The sequence below is a fragment of the Gracilinanus agilis genome, chromosome 1 (assembly GCF_016433145.1).
Source record: "Gracilinanus agilis isolate LMUSP501 chromosome 1, AgileGrace, whole genome shotgun sequence".
Taxonomy (NCBI): domain Eukaryota; kingdom Metazoa; phylum Chordata; class Mammalia; order Didelphimorphia; family Didelphidae; genus Gracilinanus; species Gracilinanus agilis.
In genome coordinates, this window is record NC_058130.1 from 704,694,218 (window position 1) to 704,713,632 (window position 19,415).

Sequence of the window (19,415 nt, forward strand, 5' to 3'; positions counted from 1 at the left end):
AACAGTGGAAGCTTCTTGAGCAGAAGAATGATATTGTCCAATTTGTCCTTTAGGAAAATATTTTGACAATTAAGTAGAGGATGGATTGAAGAGAGAAGAAACTGGAAGCCTAGAGATCAATTAGGAGGCTATTACAGTAATCTAGGCAAGAAGCAATCAGGAGGGGGCAACAAGGTGGCTCTGTAGATTGAGAGCCAGGCCCAGAGACAGGAGGTCCTGTGTTCAAGTCTGGTCTCAGACACTTCCTAGCTGTGTGATCCTGGGCAAGTCACTTAACCCACATTGCCTAGCCCTTACCACTCTTCTGCCTTGGAACCAATACACAGTACTGATTCTAAGACAGAAGGTAATGGAGGGAGGGAGGGAGGGAAGGAGGAAAGGAAGGAGGAAAGGAAGGAAGGAAAGAACAAAGGAAGGAAGGAAGGAAAGAAGAAAAAAGAAGCAATCAGGACCTGAACAAGATTTGTGGAAAGTGAAAAGAAGGGAACAGATGTGAAATGTTATGGAGTTAACACTAATAAAACTTGGCAACTGACTGTATCTAGGGGAGGAGGTTATTGATAGGAGAATTAAAGATAACTTGAAAGTTTTATCCTTGGGTAAAAATAAAAGATGGAGGTATTCTCTATGAAAGCAGGTAATTGTGGAAGAGGGGATGAGTTCTACTTTGAATATGTTGACTTTTTAAAAAATTCATTATATTTTTCCATGGTTACATGATTCATGTTCTTTCTCTCCCCTCCTTCCTCCCCCCTCTCATAGCCTATGAACAATTCCATTGGGTTTTACATATTGAATACACTGACTTTGAGATGCCCACAGGATATCTAGCTGGGGGATACAAAACAATCAGAATTGAATATCTAGATTTTGAAGTCATCTATATAGAAATAATAACTGAATTTATGGATGTTGTTAAATCACCAATACAATTAAACTACCAAAAAACTTTTTTACTGAATTAGAAAAAAACTATAACAAAGTTCATTTGGAAGAACAAAAGATCAAGAATATCAAGGGAAATAATGAAAAAAAAAACGTGAAGGAAGGTGGCCTAGCAGTACCAGATATTAAACTGTACTATAAAGCCGCAGTCATCAAAACAATATGGTACTGGGGCAGCTGGGTAGCTCAGTGGATTGAGAGCCAGGCCTGGAGACAGGAGGTCCTAGGTTCAAATCCGGCCTCAGACACTTCCCAGCTGTGTGACCCTGGGCAAGTCACTTGACCCCCATTGCCTACCCTTGCCAATCTTCCACCTATAAGTCAATACACAGAAGTTAAGGGTTTAAAATTAAAAAAAACACAACAAAAACAATATGGTACTGGCTAAGAGACAGAAGGAAGGATCAGTGGAATAGACTTGGGGTAAGTGATGTCTGCAAGACAGTGTATGATAAACCCAAAGAGCCCAACTTTGGGGACAAAAATCCACTATTTGACAAAAACTGTTGGGAAAATTGGAAAACAATATGTGAGAGGTTAGGTTTAAATCAACATCTCACACCCTACACCAAGATAAATTCAGAATAGGTGAAAGACTTGAATATAAAGAAGGAAACTATAAGTAAATTAAGTGAACACAAGAGTATACTTGTCAGATCTATGGGAAAGGGAAAATTTTAAAACCAAGCAAGAGTTAGAAAAAATTACAAAATGTAAAATAAATGATTTTGATTATATTAAATTAAAAAAGTTTTGTACAAACAAAAACAATGCAACTAAAATCAGAAGGGAAACAACAAACTGGGAAAAAATCTTTATAACAAAAAACTCTGTCAGAGGCTTAATTATTCAAATCTACAAGGAGCTAAATCAATTGTATAAAAAATCAAGCCATTCCCCAATTGATAAATGGGCAAGGGACATGAATAGGCAATTTTCAGATAAAGAAATCAAAACTATCAATAAGCACATGTGAAAGTGTTCTAAATCTCTAATAATTAGAGAAATGCAAATCAAAACAACTCTGAGGTACCACCGCACACCTAGCAGATTGGCTAAAATGACAGCAGGGGAGAGTAATGAATGTTGGAGGCAATGTGGCAAAATTTGAACATTAATGTACTGCTGGTGGAGTTATGAACTGGTCCAACCATTCTGGATGACAATTTGGAACTAAAGACTGCCTGCCCTTCAATCCAACCATACCATTGCTGGGTTTGTACCCCAAAGAGATCATAGATAAAAAGACTTGTACAAAAATATTTATAGCTGCGCTTTCTGTGGTAGCAAAAAACTGGAAAACGAGGGTATGCCCTTCAATTGGGGAATGGCTGAACAAACTGTGGCATATGCTGGTGATGGAATACTATTGTGCTCAAAGGAATAATAACCTGGAGGAATTCCATATGAACTGGAATGATCTCCAGAAATTGATGCAGAGTGAAAGGAGCAGAGCCAGAAGAACATTGTACACAGAGACTGATACACTGTGGTAAAATAGAATGTAATGGACTTCTGTACTGGCAGCAATGCAATGACTCATGACAATTCTGAGGGATTTATGGAAAAGAACCCTACCCACATTCAGAGGAAGAACTACAGGAGTAGAAACACAGAAGAAAAAACAACTGCTTGAACACACATGGGTTGATATGGACATGATTGGGGATGTAGACTTGAAAATACCACACCAATGCAACTATCAATAATATGGAAATAAGTCTTGATCAATGACATAAGTTAAAACCAGGTGAAATGCGCATCAGCTATGCGGGGGGGCAGGCTTGAGGGGGGTGAAAGGGAAAGTAAAAACATGAATCATGAAACCATGGAAAATTTTTCTAAAAAATAAAATATTAAAAAAAGAAAAAAATTTAAATGAAATAAATCACCAAGACAGAGGATGCAAAGGAAAAAGAAAAGAAGGTCTAGGACAGTCTTAGGATATACCCCTTAAACCATGTTTAAGGGAGGGGACTCAAATGATGATCCAGCAAAGAGAACTGAAGAGTGGTGAGAAAAAAAAAGGAGAAGATTCAAGAATGTAATATCACAAAATGAGGGAAGAAGTTCATATATGTGCAAAGGAGAGATTAACCAGGTAAAGCATCCAAATCCAAATCCAAATCACTAGCACCAAAAGAATAGCAAATACACAATTGAAGATTCAACTCACACCCAACAAATTGGTGAAGATGATAAGAAAATAGTTAATATCAAAGGAAAGACAGGAACACTAAATACAGTTTGTAGAGATGAACAGAGTGACGAGATGGCTTAGTAGCCAGAGGTCTGGGTCTGGAGTCAGGAAAACTTGAGTTCAAATCTGACCGTGTGACTCTGGGCAAGTCACCTAAATTCTGTTTGCCTTAATCCACTGGCGAAGAAAATGGCAAATTGCTCCAGTATCTTTGCCAAGAAACCCATACAAAATCAGAATTGGACATGACTGAATAACAATAGAGCTGTGAAATGGTCCGATTATTCCAGAAAAAAATTTGGAATTATGATAAAAAAAATACCAAAAATGTCCATACTCTTTGACTCAGAGATCTCACGGTTAGGGGACTATGGATATGGATAAGGTATAAGCTATGGATAAATTGTATGGATAAAACACAAGTTGTGAGTCATGGCTAGTGTGATAATTTTTTTTTTTTAGAGCTTTTTTTCTTCTTTCTTTTCTAATATCTTTAAAACAAACAACACAGGGGCAGCTAGATGGTTCATTGGATTTAGACCTGAGACTAGAGATAGGAGATCCTAAATTCAATTCTAGCCTCAGACACTTCCTAGCTGTGTAATCCTGGGCAAGTTACTTAACCCTCATTGCCTAGCCCATGTCACTCTTCTGCCTTAGAACCAATACTTAGTATTGATTCTAAGAAAGAAGGGAAGAGTTAAAAAAACAAAAAACAAACCATGCAATAAGTAGGGGAAAGGGGAGGAACAGATTTAGAAATGCAATTTGTATTAAAAAAATAGGTAAACAAAAACAAGAATATAAACTTTAGGGTAGGGACTGCCATTTTCCCCCTCTATCTTCAGCATCTAACACTATGCCTTACACATTGTAGAGCTAGGACAGCTTAGGTGATTCAATATATAGAATACTGGACTTGGAGTCAGAAGATCTGAGGTCAAGTCTGGCCTCAGGCATTTATTAGATGTGTGGTCTTTGGCAAATTACTCAACTTCTTTCTGCCTGTTTCCTTAACCATAAAATGGGGATAATAATAGCATTCACCTCACAGGAATTTTGAAAAGATTAAATGAGATAATATTTGTAAAGTGCTTAGCAAAGTGCCTGGAACATAGTAGGTGCTTATTTAATAAGTGCTTGTCCCCTCCACCCATCCTTAATAATTTTTGGTAACTGAATGGATAAAGTGGCAACTGCTATGGATATCTTGAAGTGAAGTGGAACAGTGAGGTGAGTTCATTCCAGGCATAAGAAATCAAAGGCTATTAGAATTGCAAGGGAGCTGAGCATCAGCATCTTTCTATCCCAACCTCACATTTGCCCCGATCCACTTAATCTATATTGCTCAATGAATCAAGCCTATCTATAGTATCACCTCTGCTGGAACACTATAAAGACAGGGAGTTCACCAACTTCTAAGCTAACTTCATCTACTGTTGAATTGATATAATCACTAAGATTTTTTCCTTATATTGAGCCCAAAATTGCCTTCCTCTAACTTTTACCAATTATTCTGAGTTTCTTCAGGTGCCACAGAAACTGTTCCTTTTCCCCACTGATAGCCCTCCAGATGTCAAAAGTCAGCAATCCTGTCTACCCTTCCTCAACAAGTCTTCTCTTTAGTTTCTGGTTTCCTTCCCTTTACCCTCTCTCATGTGTGCATGCCCTTCAGGATAAGAAGTGCTAAGGATGGCAGCTGTCTCTTCATTCCCTAAAACAAGCCTAGTCAAAACTGGCTCCACTAGCTAAGGAAGGATTCATTCTCCCCAAGTGTGTTTCTGAGGAAAACCACTGATGGCACTAAGGCTACTTAGCTGAATATTCCATTTATGTTCTTCTCACTAGCTTCACTCACTTATTTTCAAGGCTCAAATATCCCAGAGGACAGTCTTTAATCAGATAATCAGCAAGTATTTAGTATTAGGTCTGATTATATGCTAGGCATTGTGCTGAGTACTGGGGATACAAACAAAAAAGTGAAGTAGTCTCTGTTTACCTTCTACTAGGGGAACACAAATACATTTGTTGGCCAGGAAAGGGAATTATAGTGTAGGCCAATGGTTCTAACCCTGGAGTCCCTGAATTTATTAAAAGCATTTTTCTAACTATTTCAATATAGTTGAAATCTTATACATTTTATTTTATGCCTTTAAAGATATTATTCTGAGAAGGAGTTCATAGGCTTAACTGACTGCCAAACGGTCCATGATAGAAAAGAGGTTTATCTAGACCAGTGATTCCCAAAGTGAGTGCTACCGCCCCCTGGTGGGTGCTGCAGTGATCCAGGGGAGCAGTGATGGCCACCGGTCCATTTATCTTTCCTATTAATTGCTATTAAAATTTTTTAAAAATTAATTTCCATGGGGCTAAGTAATATTTTTTCTGGAAAGGGGGCGGTAGGCCAAAAAAGTTTGGGAGCCACTGATCTAGACAGTCATAGTGATTGTTTGTATAGGCACAGCTCAATACGTTATCTTGTCATTTCTAGTAGGAATACTAATACTCACTGATTACTATTCCCTGGACAAGAAGTAAAAAGCAAGGAGTAGAAAATGCTGAGGAAAGCACAATTGCTGGAAAGATGATAAGATGAATCCTGGTATCTTGCAATCCAGGCAACAGTTTTATTCCATTTTGGTCCCTCAATTTGCCCCAAGTACAAATTACAGAGGGCAGCATGACATTAAAAATGAAATGATGATAGACTCAGTATTCCTGTTCCTCTGGCCCAAAGGCTATGGCTGCAGTTTGGAAATCATGGTGGCAGCCTGTCATTTAATGGCTGGATATATGGCTTCTATTTAGGGCTTTTGGAAATAAGAAAGAGCAACTATCCTACTAAAGATAAGGGATCTTGGCCAAAAGGCAGAACACCCGCTCCCCTAGTCCCTTAAAGTAAGGTGAGACTCTTTAATTATGGACAGCTGGGGAGAAGGAAAGGCGAAATATGAGCTATGACTCCTTATCTGCCACCAATGGTGCCTCTGAGGCCAAGTAGGATGAAGAAAGGAAGGGGTGGGCTGTCAGTTTTTCCAGCACAGATCTTTCTTCCAGGTTTTAGAATAAAGCCATTAAAACATTTCATCCAGGCCATAGTTTGGGAGAAAATCAAATCTTAGAGTATACTTCAGGGAGAAAATCCAGAACCTCTTTTCCCAATAAAGTGAGGAGTCAGCTTCCTCCAAGCTTATGGTGGGGGGTAGAGCAGGATAATGTGCCTAAAGAAATCTGTTCTTGTGGTTATAGCTACTGGCACTCACTGCTTCCTGGCGCTATGCCCATTCTCTTCATCAGAGGTCACCTTGTCCTCCAATGCTGGATCACCAGTGACAGTAGCCCAAAGTTCTCTCCTAAGAGATGTCAAGCCCTCTCTTTTCCAGTTAGCTCAAAAGAGAACAACTTAGTGGCCCCTGTTCAAATGGAACAGAGTGGTTTCATCACAAAAGTGATGGTAATGTAGAAAAAATTCAACTTCATTCCTGGGAATGGATAGCTCTAGCTCTTGATATTAGAAGCCTTCAGTAATATGGCCCCCACCTTATTCTGCCTTATTGCACATGACTCCCATTCACACTCTACTTTCTAACCCAAACATTTTATTCTGTACTCTCCAACTTCGATCCATTTGCACAGGTTAACTACATATCTAGAAGGGATGTTTTTTACATTTCTGGATACTAAAATCTTTCTCCTTCAAGACCCAGACCTGGTGCCACCTTCTTCATATGGCTTTCCCCCAATATCCTACCTGAAAATGAATTTTCCCCATCCTCAATCTCTAATTCTTTTCTTTAAAATCTCACCTACAATAATTATATTCTAATTTTTAATTTAAGAATCTATTTGTCATCTTTCTATTTGTTTATAAATTCCTTGAGGTGAAGGATTATATGATTCTCTATCTTTTTATCTCCATTGTCTAGCACATGACAATCAAAGCCCAAGTTAGGTTCTTCCCCTCCTCCCCTAGCTTTTTAAAAAAACCTTTACCTTCTGTCTTAGAATCAATACTAAGTATCTATCAGTTCCAAAGCAGAAGAGAAGTAAGGGCTAGGCAACTGAAAGTAAGTGACTTGCCTAGGGTAACACAGATAAGATGTGCCTGAGGCCATATTTGAACTCTGGACCTCCCATCTCCAGGTCTGTTTCTCTATCCACTGAGCTAACAACTGTCCCTCTGGATAGGTTTCTGATAAATATTTAAATGAATTAAATACAGTTTTTCTCAAAGCTGGGCTCACAAAACTTAACAAGAGAACTCAAACTACATGAAGAACCCTCAACTTTCTTGATGTTGTGTATGGATGGTTCCCACAACTGGGGAAAAGGCTGAGTGGGTTCCCTCTATTTCCCTCTCACCTCTGTTCATAGCATTCAGCTAAATCAAGCAGTGAAGTTCCTCAACTAAGATTGAATTCGGAAAGTGTCAGATGATCCACAGATAGAGAAGAGACAAAGTAAATCTCTTGTGCCTCAAACATGTGGTCTGGCAGACAAGAGGCCTTCTTTCCTTCCCCACTGAGGTCTGTAGCTTTAGTACAATTCCTGGCTTCCCAGCAGCTCTTGCATTCCCAGGTGGCAGCTGCAGCCAAGAATTCTGTTAACCAGACACTCTCAACCAGGCAGTCTGACCTCCTCCCTCTGAAGTGGACCTCACCAGAGCAAACTCACCCCTGAGGGGCTGCTATATTGGACTACAGCAATGCCCTGTAACTGAGGCCTCCTGGGAGTTCATTCAGAAGAGCCAGATGGTGCCAAAAGATCCCTAGGTTGGACCATGTCTATAATCTGTAAGCTATGTTGACTTTCCAGAGGCTAATAGACACAGAATCAGAAGTTTCTTCTAACTCTGTGTGAAGCACCAAGGACCTTGATAAATGTCCCTACCCCACTGGCTGTTAGGTAACTCCTAGCTGTTGAGTCTCCAGAGAGGGCAGTGAGGGATCATAAACCAGAAGTGCAGGAGACCTTGGACCACTTCTTGAATTTCTAAGGAGCTGAAGCTCCCTGCTAACGAACTGAAGCTAAAAGCCCACAAATATCACTTTGAGGTTTCCATTAAGGGGGGAAAGCAGGCATTAGTAGGGAGATAGGGAACTGCATGGTCTCAAAAGTGGACTCAGGCCTTGGTATCTCCTTATTTGCAGCCACTGGAACCAAAGCTTGTAGAGGGCTATGATTAAGAATAACAATTATTCCATTTTGGCCTAAATTTCCTAGATAATTCCTCTATGTAAATATGGTTTGTGCCTGACCTGCCTGATCCAACTCTGTCCACAATAACTACTAAAAACAATTGACATCTCCTACCTCTATTTTTTTCCCAATCATTATTCCTATTGACGTCTAACTGATCTAAAGCTTCCAATATTCCTTTAAGCAGAGTCTTGTGTAAGCAATACTCCTTGCTAAAGCTGTTCATGGGCTGGCTGTGGATACTCCATCTGCCACTGTCCCACTGGAGTAGGGTTTCAGGGTTAAGATCCTGGTTATTGTTACCTGAGCAATGCTGTAGCAGGTGTGGAAGAGAACAGTGACATTGGGATCAATTAGGCTATCTTTGAGAGATAAGAGCTTTTCTGCTACTTCATCCTGATAATCTTGGGCAAAACCTGTAGGAGAAAAGAAAGTTCATCAGTATAATCTAAGTAAAGCCATTCTCCAGCCAGACACAGTAGTGTAGGAAGCCTAAATTCCTAGATTCAGGGTGCCCTCTCCTGGCGACAACCCTTCCAGCAAGTTAAGCTAAGCAGCTGGGGCCAGATAGGCTGCTGCAGGGCAGCTCAGAAAGCCATTTCCCCCCCCATTTCTACAAGCAGTGTATGTAGAGAACACCAAACTAACCCATTTGGGGAAGAAGGGGAGCAATAAATGCAAAGCCTGAAAGCTAGCTACAAAATAACTGTTTATCACCTCTGAGGCATTCTCAAGTAGCTATGGGATGAACTTTGGTCATAAAGAATTAGAAATGATTGAAAAATAACTGAACAATAGAATTAACAAAGGTTTCACCCACAGTGCTGTCTGAGACCCTAGAAACACACTCAAACCTAGCTGCTCTCACTTTTTGTATCTTTAGAAATCAACAGGTCTAAATCTTCAGAAAACTTATCTTTGTACAAAGCAAGAAACATCCACAAGGTCATATAGTGAACTCTTATTATTATGAGAGAACCTACAGAAGGAAAGCGACTTACCCACGATCCTACAATTAGTCAGAATCAAGATTAGAAGCCAGTGGTGGCTCATCAGGCAGCCCCGAAATGACCATTCATCTCCCCAACCCCCCTCACTGTGCCTAGTGGCTCTCACCCTCATAGAAGAGTTGTATGTAGAGTAATGAGTAAACACAGTCCAAGGCATTGTGTCGGAGAGTAGACAATGAGTCTGCACACCTCGGAGAGAAGATCCCAACAAGAAGCCCCAGGTTATAGAACGGTACAATTGCCTGGAAAGAGAGGGTACCCAGAATGGAATTTAAAAGAAGTTTGGAGCCTTGTAGGCAGCAGTCACTCCTATACCTGAGAGATCAGGTCAAGTAGAGCCCTAGTGAACCTCTGGTCCAGGGCTGGTCCAGGTAGTATCTTGGAACTTGTCGCACTGAGAATAACTCCAGGATTTTCACCCAAAGGACCAGTACAATTAAACATAGTAGCATGCTCCAAAAGGACTAGAAAAACTCAGGAAAGGGAAGCCAAGTTACAGATGAGATGCAGTTACAACTCTAAAAGGCAACCTCCTCACTACTGAGTTAACCTTTTGAAATACCATGTCTTCAGTTACTCTAGCCATCATCCACTATGTGCCAGGGGCTATATTTTAAATAAGCATAAATGTGCATGGCCAGGGTAGGGTATATTTATGCTACTCATATTCATTTGTATTTCATGTTTGTTTTGATTTTATCACTATAAATGTTTCAAATTCATCTCTTCTCTCCATCCCTCAGCCACCAAGCCCTTATCACCTCTTATCTGGACAAATGAAAGAACCTCTTAACAGGTTTCTCTTTGTCCTTATCAATCCAGCACAGAGAATCAGATGAATACATTATAATGTATGTCTGATCAGTCATTAATCTGTTTATCATCCTTTAATGATAATCTCAACTCTATCCAGAAGCAAGTCTAAACTGGTTAGACCAAGCAATGCAGGTGCCCCCCAACTCTCACACCCAGGTCCCTGCCTCGATTTCTAGCCTTAGATTCCTGTAGGGGAGTAGTATGTCAAGTATGATTCTTTCCTTTAGCTGAACCTTTAGACATGGTACTTCAAAGAGTTAATTCAGTAGGGAGAAGGCTATCTTTCAAAGCCATTATTCAAACATACTTGTTCTATTCCTACCCTAATGACTTTTCTCATATTGCTGCCTCCCTCACAATCTTCAATTGTCAAAGTTCTCCCCGTCCTTCATGGGCCAGTTTAAATGCTACTCTCTTCCAGGCCACTTTCTTGGATCCTTCCAACTAGAAGTGACTTCCTTCCTCTGAATTCCCAAAGAACTTCAGGTCTCCTATGGTATCTTGTATTTTGATTAATGGCAAATTTTATCTCTCCTTAGATACTATAAACTTACTGGGGCATGAATACTGCCATACTAACATATTAAATTTTTGTATTCTTCACATATGGCAAGCATTCAATAAATATCAGTTGAATAAGAAAAATGCCTCTTCTCCTAAAAGATGGAATAGGGGCCTTCTCCAACTTCAACCCCCAATCAGATGAAAGGTATAACAGAAGACAGGGAGAAGAAGAAGGATAAAGAGAAAGGAAGATAAAGGATAATAATATAATAATAATAATAAAAAGATAAACATAACGGAAGGCCAAAGGAGTCCAATGTGGCAGGGTATACAAAACAGGATGAGGACATAGAAAAAATAGGCCTAAGTCTAACCTAGGCAATCAGAAAAAAAGAAAGGATAGGCAGACTAAAGGGGAAACTTATCAACTAAAGATTTCTAAAAGTCAGATGGGTTGCTTCAGAAAGTAATAAATTCCCCATTATTGGAGGTCTTCAAACACAGGATGACAATCATTTATCAGAAGTACTTTCCAAGTCTGGGAAGAGAGGAGATAGCAAATACACCTGGAGAAAAAGAAGATCATGAGGGAACAGAGTGGGGCATGATAGTAACTGGGGGCCATGTGAACATACTTACGATAACATTCAAATGCTCTAAGAAGTAGCGCAGCAGATAAGCACTCAACCCTAGGGCACGTTCCCGCTCATGTCCTTTGGGAGATTTGATCCATGGGGTCAAATGCTGGAAGGAATATGAAGAAGAAAAAAGTTTCATAACAACCAGCTGGGATGGAGGTAGGATTTCAGAGATAGATGCCCCATCCCTGAGCAGGAAGGCCCAATAGTTACAGGAAGAGATAGTTCTCTTTGGGTACCAGCCCCTTAAGTCAGTTCCAATATGGTATCAACCCCACTTTTAGAGACATATGAGTGGGAGCAGGGAATGGTGCTAGATTAAGATAGCCTTCCCAAATCTGGCCAAATGAAGGATAAATAAAGGAGTGCTGCGACAGCACTTTGGAAACAAATAGAATCTGTAAAATTTTCAGGTATTCTACTGACTTTCAGGGCTCATCCTTTCTGCCAGCCAAAATATGTTCAACTGACCCTATCTTGACAAGCATCTGTTGGCTACTCCAAAGCCATGAAGTCTTTGTCCTTGGACCTGAGGACCACAGTCCTGGCTACCTGTTCATGAGTACCATCCCTTCATTCCTGGTTTGCCTAGCTCCTATAATCACCCTGTTGGAAATACTTCCATAGGTTTCACCATTGTAGACTCACTATCTAATGGAGAGACAAAGCTTTCATAAATAAAGAGGAACTTCATTTGAGAGCCAAGTATAAACAATGTCTCAGTGAGGTGTCTCAAATCCTATTTAGCTTTGAATTGATACAACTTAAGTAAATCTTTAAAGTTGTTAGTCCTGGGCTTCTTCACAAATGGGCTCATGGACCTCTCTTAGGGGACTAGGGAAAATTATCTATGAAAGGGCAAGATGCAGAGCAGAGAAACATAGCCATGCCCACATTTGGCCCACAGGCACTGCTTCAGTGGCTCACAAAACCAAAGTCATTCTGGGACATAGGAGAGGCAGTCACTGGGCTATATGTTCCCCCTACATATGGAGTGTCAGAAGACTATGCTGAAGGGATTCTCCTAGAGAATTCCTGGCTCTCCCTAACACAGGGACCATGAAGAAAGCAACAGAGGAACTGACTACCAACTGGCCCAATAGCTCCCAGCTAAAGGAGGAAGTGAAGTGGAAGAAAAGTCCCATAACAGGATGTTAAGAGAAATGAAAACCATTTCAAGAGCTGGGGTCTAGATGTGGCTAGACTTTCTGGGGCTGTGGGGATGGGATAATAAGGTCTGGCTAGGTCCTCTGTTGTTCTGTGGAGCTCACCACCCCACCTGATCATACCTCAAACATGTTCTGCAGGCCTTGGGGAGATAAGTTTCGAAGCAGAAGTCTTGTCAGCAAATCCTTGAGTGCAGTCATAGTATCAAAGTACAGGGTCTAGATGAAGAAAAGTAACAACTGTTACATCATATGTTACAACAGCGTCCTCCAAAGAGCTCTGAAAGGGAGGAGAGAAGAAAAAACTCAATACAAGAGCAAGACTCCAGGCCACAATCATGGCCTTCCAGGGACCAGAGTATGGTCCATCTACCTGGCAATAAGCAGTAAAGCCAATTCCAGTCACTCCCTGCCCGTTGGCCTAAGTGAGGTTCCCTGTTTAAGTCTGCTCAGGACCCTCCTCACCTCCTGGAAGTAGGATGTTATCCCAGCATCCGAAGGGAGGGCCAACACACTATGTAGGCAGCTGTGGATCAACTCAGCTTTGTCCAGGTCTTCCAGTGGAGGCTCCAATGTTCTTGAAAATAGGTCAAGGAAGCCCCTTTTGAGTATCTGAAATCTTATCCTCACCTCATAGGACTTCTAAAGACTGGGCACAGATAGGAGTTCTTTAGAGGGCAATCAGAGACCCTGATGTGAGTTGTTGTACACTACGGTCTAGTTGTGTCAGACCAACTGCATTAGAAATAGCCATGCACTCAGATCGAGTGCTTCCTTCCTCTTTGAGAGAGGAGCTCTGGACAGTGATAGGCTGCTCTGTGCTGTTGATTATCAGTGCCCAAAGGAGCACAGCTGAAAGAAGGAAGGCAAAGAGAGACAAAAACTAAACAGAGAGACCTATGGCAGGAGGAAGACCCTTTCGGTAATGGCATCTGATTTCACCTCACTATGAAAGGGCTATGGGCCCCGAGGACAGATGTACCCCTAGCTCTAAAGTCAACTGGTGAATGCTGCAACAGCCTCCTAATATCACCTGACTCAGCAGGCATTCTCCCCAGCTCAGTCAGATCTAACATACAATCTAGGTCTTTTCCAGTGACGAGAAAGGATACGATAAGTAAGTGCAGGCAATCATGGCTCTCTTGCGTATTGCTGTCTTCAGAAAGTCCATGGGCTCTGCTCTGATAAATTCCTAAGCAAAGAAATCCAGAACTATCCCTTAGCACTTGTCTGTATCAGGGCTTTTCTTTTGCTACCCATAGCCCACCTTCTTAGAAGACTTCTTTCTCCTCTATGGAGGCAAATCCCTTGATGTGGAAGGTCCCTCCTACATGTACATTTCAAATCTTTCCTCCCAATTCCTAAGTCTCTCAATCTTAATTCACAGGCCCTCCCAATGAACCCCAAGCATACTTCCCAATAACTGGTTGGATCTTATGTAGGTCCTCCAAAATCCAACAAGAGGCTCTCTGGTACTACAACATAATCCCTATGAATGCCCACTGCCAACCAAAACCACCTTGGAGTCTTGGGCTTCCCAGAACCCCCTATGAAAAACCCTTTCATCCCTAAGGTGAAGGAAAGTTCCAGCTTGGTTCTGCCTCACCATCATTTGAGTCACCAGCTCTGCTTTCTGAGAGAAGACGAAGGAAGAAGACTGAACACTGTTACAGATGGCTTGGCTGATCATGCAGATACTCCGAATGAGGCACAGCTTCAAGGTTAGGTCCTGATGACAAACATCCCAGGAAAAAAGGTTGGACATGGGCACTAAGGAACAGCCAGAAGGCCTGCCAGAGCCAGTTACCACCATCAAAACTGGCAATCACACAAGCCTAAATCAGGTGGGACAAGTGCAATCTTCTGACAAAGGAATCTAAGGACAAGAGGCCTCAGCTCTCTGCTCAGTGTCTGAAGTATTCTAAGGCTAAAAACAGAATGCTTGAGGTCCCCAAGACTGGGAGCAATATTCCTGAATCTCTTGAAATGGAGTATAATATACCCAAATAAATAAGGCTTAAGTTCAGGATCTAGCATAAGTGGCCCCCATCATTCCATGCTGCTGACTACTACCAAAGGGCTGAACAATGGCTTTTTCCACCTTAGAGGCAGAAATATTCTTTACTTCTTTTGGAAAGGGAAGTAGCTTTCTCTTTCCTCCTCTACTGCAGTTGGTTATCTTGAAGGTCTGGTCCTGCTCCGAACAGAGCCCAAAAGGACAAGTGATTTATTCCCTGTATCCAAAGATACTCAACTCTGCTAGGACTCATTATCCTTAAACCCAAGGGCCATATACTTTATGAGGTCCAATCCTGTCCTAATCTGAAGATCGTTGCCTGAGCCCTTGAGGAAAGAGTCTATCTTTGCCTGTGACAAGGTATCATTGTTACCATTGTTACTACTTAAACCTTTCTGTAAGTATGTAATTCCAGGTCAAGGCATTAGTAATACATCACATGTCCATTTACCAAGAAGGTCATGTTTTGACACATATACAATCAGTCTCTAATAAAGGGAATTAAGAAGAGTAAAATGTAATTCCCTAAATGGAGAAGTTGGGAATTTACACTCCTTGTCAGCACTTCTACCTAGAGATAGTGAGAAGGGGAGAAAAGCTAATAGGGTAGATTTAGAAAAAGTCTCCCAAGATCCCACAAATAGGATGGAGCCAGTACCTATCCTTCCTAGTGTCCAGGAGACCTTGTTCAGTAGAAACCTACCCAATATGTAGGATTACTGAGTAGGACAAGAAGATTCCAGTCAACACTAAAAAGAGCTGTTCAACAAGTGGTTTTCTTTGGGGAGGGAGGTGGGAGGTTAGTGGGAGGTTTGTCCAGCAATACCATGAATTATAGAGTCCTCCTCTGACAAATAATACAGATGAACTAGGGGATCTCTAAAATGTCTGCCAGTTCTGACATTATAGGAGTCTATGAAATGAGTGAACAGAGACATCAATCCCAATTTATGTCCCTGCCTTTACCGTCCCATTCCCCCAGGTGTCATTACCTAATTATATCCATTAGGTTTGCTCCAACCACTACGCATCCCCTAGGAAGTACAGAAACAAAGGTGCAGGAGCCAGGCGGCTTGGTCTGTTCTCAGAGAAAATGGCTCAACTGTCCCAAAGAAAGGGGACTCCAGTCATTTTATAGAAGCCCTTTCTTGTCAGGCTAGTGCCAACACAAATCCAGAAGGGAAACACATTAGTGAAGTTGGGAAAAGTAAGGCTCCTTGGGCCTGATGTAGGAATCCAAGGATAGCCTGAACTGCCTTTTTCAGCTGATTCTAAGAAGTTCTTTTGGGGATCGGGGAATCTGGCACTAAACAAGCAGTGGGGAGCAAAGCTAGAGGTGAGACAGCATCCTGTCTCTCTCTCTGGCTTGTTGACCCTGAATGATAGGTATATATAGGGATGAGCACGGAGTAGGAGGACTCAGGACAAGCCTGGCCAACAAAGGAGACTGCACACATATCACTGAAGCATGTATGAATATTTATAGGGCAGGAAGTTTGTGGGCCCACCCCCCATACATACTCCATAGATTCCAGCCAGCACCAGCTTTAGAGAGGCCTAGTAAGAAAGGGTTAGTTAGGGTGGGGAATGGGTAGGGTGAGATGTATGGACAGAGTTTCCTCAAAAGTTCAATTTCCTCCTTCTGAACACAGGGACCCATCCAGGAAGTTTTCCCTTAGAGCGTTCCACCCTGATGCTCATTACAAAGTATAGAGGAAAAGACAGAAATAGCAAAGGAAGAATAAAGAATTCAGTTTTAATTCCTCAACACTGTACCTTAGTTTCTACCTTTATTCCCAGAACCTGAACAACAAAAAAAAGTAAAACAAAAAATTAAAATGAGCAACTGTAGTATGAGCAAACACTTAAGTGCCTAGAGTTCTCATCATATCTATCCCCCTGCCCTGCTAAGTCTCACCTGGCCCATCTCTAGACTAGCCAGGGCTTTGTGATGGGCCAGTTGTTGACAGGAATCAACTTCCAGGCTGATACCCTCCTACTAACTCCCCGTGCCCTGGGCAAAAGCTGTCCAGCTCCCCACCTTGGTGTTGAAGTACTGGAAGACGTTCCTGAGTATGTCAGACTCGATCCTAGCCAACACCAGCTCCTGAGGAGCACGCATAGCCACATGCCCATAGCACAGAATCAGTGTGCTTTTGACTTTGTCCACTTCAGTATCACTGCGGTCCTGCCAAGACAGAGGAAAGATCAACACTGGGGATTCTTATCTACTGTTCCATTTCCTCAGTGCAGTTCCCAATTCCCATAAACCACTCAAAGAAGGAAAAGATGGGAAAAAGAGGAGTTGTTTTCTAGTAGGCCAATTCAAATGTTACTGGGACAGTGTAAAGTGAATTTCCTTTTTAGGAGGAATCTACCCTAACTAAACCCTGATGGACAAGAGGTCTCTGTCAAAGGACTAAGGTCTAAAAAGTAAAGTGAGGAATATGGGCCTGGGAGATCTAAGGGAGGAAGAATAAAATTACAAAAAGGATCTGCCCCATTTTGCTTCAAAAAGGATATAATAGAGACTTCTGAGTTAAGATGGCTGCAGGGTAGTAGCAGGACTCTTATTCTCCTCACCACTGACCCATACATGATACCTCAAAAGGACAAAAAAACAAAATCCAGATGAATGAAGACACTCCACAGTAGGGTGCAGCATCGAAGGTACGTGGGATTTGGGCATTTCCATGCTATAAGGGGGTGAAATAGCTCCCACCAAAATGCAAGCTGATCAACCTCCCCCACCCCACCTACCATGCCAGAGTCAGAGCCAGCATGGCAGAAATAGAGGTAGTGTGGGGCAATCTCTAGGTTCTTGGCAGCTGACTGGGACCACTAGGGGTTTGCCCCTGAGAGCAGCTAGACTTGAGACCCCAGGAAGCTAAAGAGTGCGGAGCTTGGGCACAGAGATAGAACTGAGAGGAGAAGAACAGCAGACAGTAGAAGCCTCGTTGAGACTCGAAAAGTAACCTCAGGCAAAAACTGCTCCATAGCCCCATACACAGAGAGCCTGCCCTCCTCACTCAGACTTCTGGTTGGGAAGGAAAAACCAGCATAGTGATGGCAAGCAAAGCCCAAGAACTACAATCTTCAACCACCAGAGAACAAGAGAAAGGCACTGACCTTGGATAATTTTTACAGAGAAAAAAATCTAGACCATAGAGGAGACAGCAGAGGAGGACAAACAAGTAAACACATCCAAATCTTCCCAAAAAATGGAAATTGGTCACAAGCTCTTGAAGAGTTCAAGTCTGAGATCATGAGAAAGGTGGAAGAGATTTGGCAAGAAAAGTGGGAAACAGCTCAAAAAGAAATGAGCAGTTTAAAAGACAGAAACTCCCAATTGGAGAAAGAAGCCCCAAAATCAAATGAAATGATAAGCAAACTGGAGACCAAAATTAAACAGCTGGAAACTATGAAAAACAAGATAAACCAAACAGAAAAGGAAAATCAAAATATTATAGTAGAAAACTAGTCTTTAAAGACCAGAATTGGGCAAGTAGAAGCCAATGATCTTGCAAGACAGCGAGAATTAATAAAGCAAAGTCAAAAGACTGACAAAGTAGGAAACATGAAATATCTCACTGAGAAAATGACTGACCAAGTAAAAAGGTCTAGAAGAGACAATCTAAGAATCATTGGTCTTCCTGAAAAATCAGAAACAAACATGAATCTTGACATCATACTACAAGAAATCATCGAAGAAAACTGCCCTGATGTTCTTCAACAAGAGGGCAAAATATACATTGAAAGAGCCCATAGATCACCCTCTATACTAAATCCTCAAATTTAGTATAAAAAACCCCCAGGAATATAATTGCCAAATTCAAGAGTTTCCAAGTTAAGGAGAAAATATTACAAGAAGCCAGAAAGAAACAATTCAGATATCAAGGAGCACCAATCAGGATTACACAGGATCTGGCAGCCTCCACATTAAAAGACCACAAGGCTTGGAATATGATGATATTCAGAAAGGCAAGAGAATTGGGTCTACAACCAAGGATTACCTACCCATCAAAACTGACCATATACTTCCAGGGGAAAGTATGGGCATTCAACAAAATAGAAGATTCCAAGCATTTGAAAAAAAAAAAGACCAGAACTAAGTGGAAAGTTTGATATCCAAACACAAAAATCAAGAGAAATATGAAAAGGTAAGCAAAAAGGATATAGTAGAGAATAAGAATAGCAAGAAAACTATATCATAGCTGTTGGGCAAAGCAAGACAGCAAATCATTATCTCAGAAGCAGTGTGAGGTAGTAGGAAAAGAATGAAACTAAAAGTCAGGAAGCCTATCTCTACATTCACTACTTCTTATGTTAAGAAAGCCAGGCTCCCTTTGTAGGTCCTGTGTCCTCATCTCTGAAATTAAATGGTTGAACTAGACCAGGGATTCTTAACTTTTTTCTTTTTAGTGTAGACTCCTTTGGTAATTAGTTTGGCAAAGCCTAGGGATCCTTTCACAGCATCATGTTTTCAAATGCGTAAAACACACAGGATCACAAAGGAAACAAATTAGATTTAATTACAGTTGTCAAAATATTTTTAAAACAAATTCACAGATCCCAGATAAGAACCTCTGATTTAAATGATCACTAAGATTCTCTGAGCTTTAAGGCATGAGGAAGCAGGAAGTTTCTAATTAAAAGGTAAAACACTGGAAGAGTTTCATCTGAGAAACCAGTCCATTACTTGTCGGTGGGGTCTGATTCCTGCTGGGACTTCTGACTCAGCTTAAGTGCTGAATTGTCTGTCCTTTGGGGTTGAAATAGTGACATTAATATGGTTTAATACTAAATACCACTAAAGCTAATTTAAGAACAAAGTTCCTTTTGGCCACCAAACTCTGGTGGCCAATTCCCGAGCCAAGACTGCCCAGGGGCCTTAGTAGGATAATAAAGAAAGACCTTAGG

At 41.3% G+C, this 19,415-nt stretch overlaps 1 protein-coding gene across 2 annotated transcripts in view; it reads right to left on the reverse strand.

The window, feature by feature from the left end:
* The window catches only part of MROH1 (maestro heat like repeat family member 1), a 156,436-nt gene that overhangs the window by 63,511 nt on the left and 73,510 nt on the right, over positions 1 to 19,415 (reverse strand). For both annotated transcript variants that reach the window (XM_044669587.1, XM_044669577.1), the window contains exons 21-29: positions 16,537 to 16,683; positions 16,272 to 16,298; positions 14,085 to 14,207; positions 13,591 to 13,670; positions 12,944 to 13,055; positions 12,602 to 12,697; positions 11,314 to 11,418; positions 9,461 to 9,596; positions 8,648 to 8,760 (exon numbers count right to left, since the gene is read on the reverse strand). In XM_044669587.1, coding sequence (XP_044525522.1) covers positions 8,648 to 8,760; positions 9,461 to 9,596; positions 11,314 to 11,418; positions 12,602 to 12,697; positions 12,944 to 13,055; positions 13,591 to 13,670; positions 14,085 to 14,207; positions 16,272 to 16,298; positions 16,537 to 16,683 — 939 coding nt within the window. The remainder of the gene's footprint in view (positions 1 to 8,647; positions 8,761 to 9,460; positions 9,597 to 11,313; positions 11,419 to 12,601; positions 12,698 to 12,943; positions 13,056 to 13,590; positions 13,671 to 14,084; positions 14,208 to 16,271; positions 16,299 to 16,536; positions 16,684 to 19,415) is intronic.